At 38.8% G+C, this 12,216-nt stretch overlaps 1 protein-coding gene across 1 annotated transcript; it reads right to left on the bottom strand.

The window, feature by feature from the left end:
* Positions 1-7,945: 7,945 nt before the first annotated feature.
* Positions 7,946-9,728, bottom strand: kcna10a (potassium voltage-gated channel, shaker-related subfamily, member 10a). The gene has a single exon (XM_054608492.1). The coding sequence runs from the start codon at positions 9,726-9,728 to the stop codon at positions 8,019-8,021; it is 1,710 nt and encodes a 569-aa protein (XP_054464467.1). The 3' UTR covers positions 7,946-8,018.
* Between the last annotated feature and the right edge of the window lie 2,488 nt (positions 9,729-12,216).

Here is a 12,216-nt window from a genome sequence, read left to right on the forward strand (position 1 = left end):
TTTATGCTGATGTAGTGACATTGCCTCACTGCTCCTGATCGACGGAGATGAAGTGGTGCGGAGAAAAAAGGATGACCTTTGAGATGATTAAGAGGGGTTGTGACCTTTACAGCCTGACATGCAAAGTCTCTGTCTCCCTTGGTCTTGCACTTTTATTTTCAAAACACATGCACAAATCAATACACCATTGAGCAAATCAAATCAGAAATTGATCTCTCAGTAATACTTTGTAGTGTATTTTTGTGTGTTTTGAAGTTTAAAAAATGCTTTGCTATCAGAGGAAAAATGTCTTAAGATTTTTTCGAGGAAAGAAACGACGTGAAAAAGAAATGCATAGTAATTCATGTTTCTTCCTGCACTTGTCCTGGTTTGGTATGTGTGCACATGTGCAAGTTTGTGTTTGTGTATGTATGCCCACTGGTTTATATTTAGAGAGGTTTAAGATATTAGAGATATACTTTCATCATCTATAAACCCTTACTTATGGTATTAGCTGAGATTGTGCATGTTTGTATATGTGGTTTACTGTATGTCTGCGTCAGTGCGTGACAGACACAGTGTTTGTGGTATTTGTCACAGTGAGTATGTTTTCAACATTGTCTGACTGCTGAAGCAAAGCCTTTTAACTCTCATAATCCCATATTCTCAACTCCCACATAAACACTCACAGTCCACTGGCCCCTCTCTTCAGATCACACGCACACAAACATTATATTATTATCACAATAAATTCCAGTATGTCTGCAAGTTTCACTAAATTCCTCTTGAAATAACGCCATTGTCTACCAGGATCACAAGTATCACTCTGAGAGGAATTTCTTTTGGAATTGACACATTCAAAGCATTGAGGATGAATCCTTCTGACTTTGGTGATTCCCTAACTTTCCCTCTAGCGCTACCAGCTGGTCATTTTTTTTTATTAATTTGTCTTCCATATAGAAATAGCTGCAAAAATGATGGCATTCCCATCAGCCTCAGATGTACTTTGTGTTAAGAGCTAGTTAGCCTAAGGTAACATGTTAAACTAAGAGGGTGAACATGGATACGTTACACCTGCTAAACATCAGCAGGTTAACATTTGTCACTGCAAGCATGTTATCAAGTTGGGATTTATCTCAAAGTACAGCTCCACAGAGCTGTTAGCTTGGCAGTCGACTGTTTAAATTTAGGTTATTATAAACATCTGAACAATTGTCAAAAGATAAGAAAGTTCTAGAAAATTCTTTTAAGACTCCCATGTGACCAACTATCACTCTGAACTTGTTTGTCTGTTTTGAAGAAAGGTAATCTGTCGGATCTGTTAGGGATGAATTTAGATTAAGTCTTTCCACTCAATCAACTGGCAGACCTAAACAGATGTTGCCAGGTTTCACCAGGGAGCACAACTTGTGCATGTTTTAATAAATGGGTGTGTTCTTTGTGTGTTTGCACGTGTTCTCTGTGGATCTCTTGGACCTCAGTAGTACCCTGTGATCCAACTGAGTAAACAGCAACAGATTGACAGTTGTTTTTCTTCTAATCATTTTCTCCTCCTTCTTTTTCGTCCAGTTGATTAGATGAAAAAACACGGTCTTGATGATGATTCACTAAGGAACATACTCCTTGAAAAACACACTGGCCACTCTCCATTTATCCTAATTCTGACAGTTTTACCCATCATGTCTTTTCTTCTCTTTACAGTACATCTCATTATACACCTAAAACTAAATAATAACTAATAAAAAATTATTATATGAACAAATTGGAGAAATAACCCTGATAGCTAGTTACCTTCACTACAAAAGTCAAAAAGGAAACTAACCATTTATTTAGTTTCATCACTAATTACATAGTTTAGTATTCAAACCACATAATAATCTGAATAAATTCAGATAAATCCAAGGCAATGGGCAGGGAGAGGAGCAGATAAGGAATTAGGAGGGGCTAATGCATATTAACCTCAGACAGAAGAATAGGAGATAGGAGAAGCCTATCTCTTGTGTTTAAGGAAAGGGGACTTAGCTTAACTATTGGCGTCCAACAAAGGAAAATAAGTCCACAGCGACATCAGAGCAGGTCAAAGATTGTTGAGCAACACACATCCAAACCCATTCCAGGAATCAGCACACTTCCAGAAGCACATTGTTGACCAGGGAAGATCAGAAAATTGAGACAGTTCCTGTAACAACTGTCCCATTTACTTGCATATACATCACTGTTTTTCTCTTTATGAACGAAGAGCTCCAGAAAGTCAACTTTTAATTATCTCTTTCTTTAGCCACTCTCACTCCTCTTTCTGTTCTCCTCCATGTTGTTGTTAGTTGCTCCTCAGCTCACAGGTGTGTCTGATTTATCTTCCTAGTTTCTCCACCTTCTTTTCCTGTCAATGTTGAAAAGAGCTACACTCTGCCTTTACTTTCCTCCTTGCTACTCACCTACTCTTGATTAAGAAGGTGTTTCCTACTGAGTAACGTGCCACATTGTAATGCCCATAAGATCAGTATAAAATATGTATATTTGCAGATCTATATAATCTGTATAGTCAAATGTTTCAGTCAGATTTTTTATGTCCATATTGAAAATTGGCATTGCTATTTGCAAAACGTATATTTTCAACCTTATGAGTCTTTCCAGAAAGGAAAAGTTCAGTTATAAAATATAAAAATCAACAAGAGTAGCGTTCTAAAACTGGTTTTATTAATTCTGTCAATGATAGCGAGGATTAATTATCTATTGTGCGTATTATTTTAGTCAGAGGTTACAACTTTAATATATCCCATGACTGGTTGCAATGAAACACTCTCTGTTCTGAGTTTGTCTCACAAGAAGATCCTGTGACCACAACTGGTTTGTTATTCTCTCATGACTGGCAAATGAGAAAGTGCACGAGGTGGACAACTGTTCTAACACACAGTCGAGACGATTGTATCCCTGCTTGTTTTTACAAAGGTTTTACCCAGGGTACCTCATACAATACTATTTCAAAAAACAGGAACATAGCCTTGTTCAAAAAATGCCTCAGTGGTGGCAATGTGAGAGAGGGGAAGCAGTGCGCTTTCACTTTCCCACGCAGATTTATCCTGCTGGTGCAGGAATTGACCTTTGGGCCGGTCACAAGCCCTTCTATTTAAAAACATTGACAACAGTCACCAGTGGTGTGCGTGAGACTGTGTGAGTGACAAAATCTTAATTATAATCCTCTATTCAATGTACTTCTAATTAGCAGGCTCATATTTGATTCAGGCAGTTAAGAGTCAAAACACAACTAGATATTTTTTTATATATTTTTTGTAGGCATTTGGCTTTCCTTTCATTTAATTCGGTCAAATGCTGATTAGAAAATAAGAACAGTTGTAATATAAAAAGACAATTATTTTTTGTTCCTTTCTGACTTAATTTAAATTGGTGTTTCTCATCCCTCATGCTATCACTTGCTCATCCAGGCAGTCATAGTGACAAACGTAGTGAAAAAAAAATAGTATCAATATACAACTTATTGTCTTTTCCACAATGACAAATTTAAAATTATTTTGCTTTTTACACTGATTAGGAACATCACATTTGGTCTAAATATGAAAAGTGGGTAAATTTTGTGAAGAATGAATATCGTGTTCTTTACAAAATGATCGGACAAAACATTTTTAAATAACAAATCCAATTTTGTGTTTATTTTTTTACTGGGTCTTTCGAGTACTGCATGAGTGACGCTATGACAGTGGGCTATTATCACGAGACGCAGTTAATTATAGATGAAAACAAACATGCAGCTAGACGCTCAGAGGAGGGAGGCCTAACATTAAATAGAAATCAACTGAGTGCCCGTTCTTTCCTCCGTGTCACACAAACTCTCTCCATCCTATGCCTCTTCTGCATGTCTTCTCTCTCGCTCCCCGTATCTCTCACTCCGGCGTGAAACTTTCCATCAAAGCATCTCGTTAATGATGGAGCACTCTCATGCATCTTTAAGCACTTGACAGGGATCTGTGCAGTTTCAGCTCTTTGATCACACAGTTTAGTTAGTTTGAATGTGAACAAAAAAAGGCAGAACGTGCAATTAAAAAAAAAGTACTTCAACTGAGATGGATAGGATGGCACCATGAGGACCAACAGGGGAATCCTGTTTTGGAACAAATCTGTGTTTGTGTGTGTGAAAGTGGATACTTTTCTAAAAAACCAATGGAGAAGAATATGAACCTGATTCCTGGTATCAAAGTTCAACAGCATCGGAAGACATCTCAGGATAACAGCGAAAATCAACATAAATAACGATGAATCATTCTCACACATTCGTGAAGTTCTCTCAAAAAAATGTAAACAATTGAAATACTTGTTATTCATGTTGTACTTTTCATGTAGATTGATGATAAATAGATTATTGTTGCATGCGTTAAAGAGTATCTTCAACATACACACACTTACCATTCTCCATGCTGACTGATCTATAACGTCTTCATGAACACACTTTTTTTTCTGTATCATGGGAGAGATATTTGACATCCTGACATCATAACTCTACTATCAATGTCAAAAAATATAAAAATATAAAGTTAAAATGTTAAATAAGTTCTTTCAAGGATAAAGCTTTTGAAAAAGTTACATTTAACAATGCTACCATCTTAATTCTTTCAGGGTACAGTTTTTTTGTATGTGTGTAACCTCTTTCCGCACTTGCTTGTAACTTATCTATGTGTCCGACAGTCCCTTACCAGAGACCATAGCGTGTGAACTCTGCTCTTGTCTTCTCCCAAGTGTCATTCATCCCTTCTTTCTCTCTTTTCATCCCCAGCTCTGTTTTCATTCTTTATCCCCGATGGACCTCATTTCCTTCAAACATTTAGAAATAATCTGGGTCATACATCCATTCATGGTTTAGGGTTCCTGTTAAGTTTAGGTTTTCCTGAGGGTAAATGCAACAGTTTTTTACTAAAATGGTAAAAAACCAATTGTTTGGCATGAGAGTTGCCATAAAACTCGTCTGCTCTCTTCAGCAGCACGCTGAGAGTCTGAATGTTGGAAACACTGTGTTTGTGTTATTGCTCACAACCCTGCATAATAACACAACAGTTGCAATGTGACACAGAATAAGATTCAGCTCTAAAGTTGCATGTGAGTACGTCTTAATCTGCATTGCTAATAAGACATTTTTGCAAATCAAAACTTGTTTTGTATATCACCAGACGTGCTGTTAATGTAATATACTACTTTAATCTAATATTCTGCACGAACATGGAAAATATACCTTGATATTTCAGGAATGTGGTCACACTTTTTATAATGTCTTCTGCATATCCAGATCTAGACTGTTAAATGTGTTTCTACACTTGATCTTTTAGTTTTAAAAATATTATAATCATATAAATATGGTTTCATAAAAATGTATATAAAAACTGCTCCCGGAAATGTTCAATCATGTTCATGTGTTATTATGAATTGTATTGTACTGTCTACTGTACTGTACAGTAGACTTGCCATCGTTTAGAAGCAATTTTTTCACCGCAGCATTACTCACCAGCAGAACTTAGTAAATATTTGGTTGATTACACTGCAGCAACGTCTTTGCATATCAGTGATAAAAAACCCTGCTGTAATCAGACATCATCTTATTATGCTCTATTCCCTGAACACAGTCACACAAACATATCGTCAACTTTGCCCAGGAGCTATCTACTAATTGTAATTTGGTATTCAACAATCCGATACACATTTTTACAACATATGAACAATGAAGCAAGTGCTTATTTTAAGATCCTGTTGGTGACTGCTAGATAGTGTTTTATCTGAAAAATAGGTAATAAGTATTACTAAGAAGTATTTATTGAAAGTATACGTTTAGCTTAGGAGCCTTTGTTGGCCTGAGATGAGGTGTTGATGTGGGTCCGGAGAGAAGGGTATCGGGTGAAGCTAACTGGCATTAATAGCTGGAGAGCTCCTCCATGTCAACCGAAGACTGGCATCCTATTGTTGTTTGGCTGACTTCCAAAGATACTTTGTGTGCCTGTGTGTGTGTACTAACATTACAGTGAAAGCAGAGACAGGTTACTGACAGCAATGACGGAATATTCCCTGAAGGGGAACACCGATGGAGATAAGGAGAAAATAAAACTGCCTCTCTGTGTCTCACAAACACACACACATGCACAAAAACACACACCTTTCGATAAACACATCAGCGCACATAAAACATGAGAGAACATGATTTTAAATCCAAGAATATATTGCATACATTATAATAAACTGTATACTGAAATGTTATCGTGTATACAAATACAAATACAGTATAATGGTCTTGTTGGTGCAATAAACTTGTAGTCATGACAACACAGGCCTCAGGCCTCTGAACTTTTTGACGAGGGACTATCTTAATAATCATCATCACCACCAGGAAGCCAAATGTCAAACACACAGAAAACACATACACATAAAGTACATATTATCTTTGAGCATATGCTAAACCAGAAATTCAGACATTTAAGGAGTGTGATTTTGAGATGGCATCATATTCCTGGATATCAATCGATACGTTACTTTCTTCCTTCCCAAGGTTTCTATTATAATATTAAAATGTGTTATAAAATAAATATTCATAAAACAAAGTGTATGAAAAACATTTCACAGATACAGCATCATTTACAATTACTCCTCCAAAATCAGACGGATCATGGGACATTGTGACCTGTATTGTCCCCCGGCCTCATAACAGTTCCCTTTATTCAGCAATTATCTTTGGCTTCTTCCTTTTCCCTTTTAATTTCAGTGTGTTTGATCACGGTATCACTGAAAGGCATACGTCATCAATACGATTTACACTAATTGACAAAAATAATGATGTTTATAAGGAGAGTAAAACAAATGGGATCCACGTTAGATATGTTATATTGTATTTATGGTAAGGATGCATTTTTCTGTTTGACAGCATTGTGGAAAATAAATCTCACAAACAAATAATAGAATGGAGAGAGGTTGCAAAGTTTACATTTTCAACCAAGGTTAACCAGCAAAAATACTGAGCATATATGCATGATAAACATTGATATTACAGCGAGATTGTGAATGGCAAAGTCAACAGTATCCTAACATAAATTAAGGCACTCCATTACAATACATAGAGTGGAGTCAGGTTGTATCCTAACATTAGTGGAGTATTGTTATCCACGCTACTCATCAAAGAGGATGAATAAATACAATAGTGGATAAGTTTTAAATAAATAAATAAATACAGAAAGGATATGCTTCTAAAGGGCTATAAACTAGAACTATACACAAGTTACTCATTCAAGACTCTTACAGGAACATTGTGTTGTATTTGTTTGTTATTTTTTCAACCATGGTCTTATTTGTGTGTGATTGGCCATCAGTCAGATCAGTTACGATTTCACACAGTTACTGTAGCACAGAACAGACATTCTGAAGGTGAAAAAAAGGCATTGACCAAATTGTTCAATATAAACATATTTTTCAGTGTAACATTACCTGTTGCTCAAACTTCCTTTAACTATAAATCATCATAAATAATCAGATGATGTATCAGCTATTCCAGCATTCTTTACCATTCATTAAGTTTGACTGGTTTGAACCAATGTTTAATGGCCCCAGTAGACACTGTTTTATAGTTGTGTTAAGGGTCAATTTCGCCACAAATTTCGGTGATGATGTGCAAAATGTTATAAGCAAAAGGATTTATGGCCAAGACATTGAAAATAAGACCAAAATTTAAAAAAAAATCTATTATTTTTCTATGCTACTAAAGAAGAGTCCTAAACTTATGTTGATATACAACCCTGAACATTAACATAATGAATTCTTGTGTTATTTTCATATTGAACACAAAAGAGGTAAGTACAGTACATTCTGGATATCCTTATAAAACCTTTTTTCACAAAGTACAAATAATTTATCTCATTGATCCCATTAGACTCTTATTTGAGGGAAATCATAACAGTTCATTTCCATATTGTCATTTCTCTTTAATATTCCTTTCCTGCTTCGTGGCAAAGTCTCTAACTCTATATTGTGTACAGTTATTTCCCTTTGCCGGTCTGTCAGATGCCGTTGGTTTTATTGAGCGAGATGGTGCTACCCTCGTTGGTACCTGATTCAGCCTTCATGGCTTCCTCAACAGCATCTGTTAAGGGTAACTTCTCCTCTGCTGCCGTCTCTCTGTGATAGAAGTAGTTGAAGTTGGAAACAATGACAGGAACAGGCAAAGCAATGGTCAGCACACCTGCGATGGCACACAAGGTGCCGACCATTTTTCCCCCCATGGTAATGGGACACATGTCCCCGTAGCCTACAGTTGTCATGGTAACCACAGCCCACCAGAAACCATCGGGTATGCTAACAAACTGTGTGTTTGGCTCATCTACCTCAGCAAAGTAGATAGCACTGGAGAAGAGGATGACTCCGATGAAGAGGAAGAAGATCAACAAGCCAAGCTCACGCATGCTGGCCTTCAGAGTCTGTCCCAGGATCTGCAACCCCTTGGAGTGACGTGAGAGTTTGAATATACGAAACACCCTGACCAAACGGATGATACGCAGAATGGCCAAAGACATGTTCTGTCCTGAGCTCTCTTGTGGCGTCGTGATCAATTCTGTAATCACGGTAAAAAAATAAGGGATTATGGATATAATGTCAATGATGTTCATGAGGTTGTTGAAAAAATCCCTTTTGCTAGGACAGACCAGAAATCTCACACACAGCTCAAAGAAGAACCAAGCAATGCAGGCAGTCTCAATAACGAAGAAGGGATCGGAGAAAGTTGTGGGCTTTGCACCAGATGGAGCCACAGAACTGTGAATTATAGATTGGTTGAAAGGTTGGATCGCTGTGGGCACAATTGGGTCAGAGTCATCTCTGAATTCTGGCAGCGTTTCCATGCAGAAAATAATTATAGATATGACAATAACAAAAACCGACACCAGTGCTACAGCTCTGGCTGCATTTGAGCTCTCCGGGTACTCAAACAGCAGCCAGAATTGCCTAAACACGTCATTATTAGGTAGAGGGATATCAACATCCTTTATGAATCCTTCATCTTCTCTGAACTGCTCCAAGGCCTCGCTTCCGAGCTCATAGAACACAATTTCATCTGCAAACACATCCAGGGGAACGTTAGCCGGACGTCTGATCTTACCCCCCGACTGGTAATAATACAAGATGCCGTCAAAGCTTGGTCGGTTCCGATCGAAAAAGTACTCATTCCTCATTGGATCAAAGTAGTCCGTCCTCTTTAAGGGATGACCTAGCAGCGTCTCAGGAAACTGATCCAAAGTTTTGAGCTGTGTCTCAAAACGAAGACCGGCGATGTTAATAATGACTTTCTGGTCTCCGTCATCCAGCCCTTGTTTATCTACAAACAGATCCTCGCAGCACTCTTTTGCAAGCCGGCTAAAGATCGTCTCACTCTCCTTCGTGCCCTCACTGTTCAACAGCAATTTCCAGTTCGAGATCATACTGGCGCAGCTACTGTGCCCTTGTGTACTTGAAGTTGGCATGTTTTGGGACTGTGGTACTCCAAGTGTTTTTGCGTCTGGAATGGGCAAAGATGAGGAGGATTCCCAAATGCAGGAGGGCACAGGTTTAGAGGAAAGCTGTGAGGCTGGCATAAGGTAGTTGCTGCCAGGGCTGCTGTGCTCTGGAGTCATGTCCACTGTGAGAGCTGTTGTCTCATCAGCGTAGGTGTCCATCTCATCTTCAAAGCTGCCATCGAGGTTATCTAGGCTCTCAAAGTCTACCAGGGTCACATCCATGGCTGCAGGTCAGCCAGTGCAAAGCATTGGTGCCCCAGGGTAATACAATCTCCAAACAAACACAAACACGGATGGACAGATGGGAGGCTCAGTCACCAGAATCAGCAGCAGGGTACCAGAGCTCTTTAGCAAAGCACTTACAGTAACAGGTAAAAGTGAAAGTGCCCTCTATTTCTTATTCCCTCCAACACCTGTAGAGTGAGAGACAGAGAAAGAGAGTCAGTGTGTCTCTGTCAATGGTAATTGTTTGTTCTGTGTTAATTGTTATCAGGTGACAGGTATATGACATTGGAGAGCAGATGTTCTATCATGACTCCTTGTTTCTTAGATACCCACCTTTCTGGAAACCAGCAGAGAGAGAAAGGTGAGGGGGTGAGGGAGATACAGAAATATGGGAAGAAAAAGGAGGAAGAGGGTGAGCGAGATTGAAGATGGAAAGAAAGGAAGAAAATGGAGAGTATAAAATAATCAGTCTTTATTTTGGGGAAATTAAATCCCAAAGACAAACTTGGGGTTAGGTGTCTTGCTCAAGGACACCTCGGCATATTGCCGGTAGAGGGGTTTGAACCACCAACCTTTTCCACAGTTATGGAAAGACTACTGTTTTGTGGAAGCACTGTGATGAGTCATGTAACTGTGAAACGTTAAAACGATAAACAAGACTATCTAATGGAAGGCTTATTAGTTACATGCTTGAATATCTCTTTGTCAAATTGTTGGCATAAATTTAGGATATCTAAATTCTGCCCAAAATATGAAACTACTGCAGCTGCACCTGCTCAAAGGGAATCAAGGTACGCTACCTGTAATGACCCCATTGCAGGCTGTAGAAGGAGAGAGCATGGCAGGGAAACTGGGGCTGCGTATACCTTAGTGCATAATTAACTGTCTGTACAGTGATAGCACGGGCCAAGCTTCCCCCAGACACCAAGGGTCACATTTATACCGCATTAAGACACATTATTTCTTCTAGAAATCCACTCTGCTCCTTATTTGTGCCATGCATGTGTATCTGGATTCAAGTTTACCAGAGCTAGTGTGACTTTTCATCAGCATGAAGATGACATTTAATAGTAAGCTGCTTTTTGAGTTGTGCATCAATTAGTGTGAATGCATTTGTTTGAATGTGCATCGCTGTGTGTGTGTGTGTGTGTGTGTGTGTGTGTGTGTGTGTGTGTGTGTGTGTGTGTGTGTGTGTGTGTGTGTGTGTGTGTGTGTGTGTGTGTGTAGTGCATGTACTATACATGTGTGATTGTGTGTGACCGAATGCTGAGGCTTCATGCAGATGTTTAATTAAAGACTCTGGAGATGAGTCACCATCTAAAACCAGATCCATTAATAGCAATATTTCTGGGAAAGAGAAAGAGGGAGGGAGGGCGGGAGGGAGAGAGAGAGAGAGAGAGACAGAGATAGTGAGATGGGCCGGCTGAGTGGTAGAGGACCATGACATGAAAATTGTTGGGAAGACAGATGTGGGTGGAAGGACTGGGCGGGTCGGGGACAGAATGCAAGAGAAGGAAAGGAAAGTGACAATGAGAGAGAATGGGAGTTGATAGGTGGGTGGATAGACAGGATGATGAGAGAGCAACCCTGACAAGGAAAGAGGGGCAGTTTATCAAGAGCAGAGGAAACAAATGACAATGAGGGGTAAAAGACACAAAAACCATTATGGATTGTGCACACAGGAAGAGGGATCACTCAAAACGAGTAAACGAGTAAAGATGTCCAGTAGGATTGCAGCTATGATCAAATAAAATGATGATTATAATATGATGCCATTTAAAAGTTAAATCTAATCAACTCCCTCCTCCCCTCTTAAACCAAAAGCAGAACTTTCTCATGATCCAAAGATAGAAGGTGCAGAAGAAGACACTTGCTCCTGGATCAATACTTGGAAATTAGCTAATGATATTGTGCCATTTAACCAATTCCTAATGTTTTTCCAATAATTCAATATCCTGTCAATGTGTAACTGTGCTCAGTGTTACAGAGAGAACTCCCGACCCTTGTCTGTCTCAGAAAGCAATTGCTCTGACTCACCAAAATGACAAATGGTTTCCAAAACAGATCAAGAGTTTGCACTGATTCAGGTATTTAGCTTTAATTACAATTGTGCCGCAGCTCTTTTGAAAGTCCTATGCTTAGGTTAAAAATATGCCTTCTCTTAAAGACAGAGTGAAATCTGACTCAAGACGATGTGAAATGTGATAAAAGCTGCAACTGACATGCTGCTCCCTTTTCTTTTAAAGGAAGAAAGAGGGTAATGGTAAATAAACTGCCCAAAACAAGCTCATAGACAGAATAACAAGCAAGCAGCAAGCAGCTTACCTTCCTTAGCAAGAAGTCTACTGACCATGTGTATACTTTAGGCTGTAAAAAAGCAAAAACGGGAGAGTTCTGCCACTGCTGCAGCTTTCTGCTTCCTCCTCAATTGACATCAGAATGGCTGATCTATAACAGCCTACATTGGGTAACCTTATGCTGGAGT

This window comes from Anoplopoma fimbria, chromosome 12 (assembly GCF_027596085.1).
Source record: "Anoplopoma fimbria isolate UVic2021 breed Golden Eagle Sablefish chromosome 12, Afim_UVic_2022, whole genome shotgun sequence".
Lineage (NCBI taxonomy): Eukaryota > Metazoa > Chordata > Actinopteri > Perciformes > Anoplopomatidae > Anoplopoma > Anoplopoma fimbria.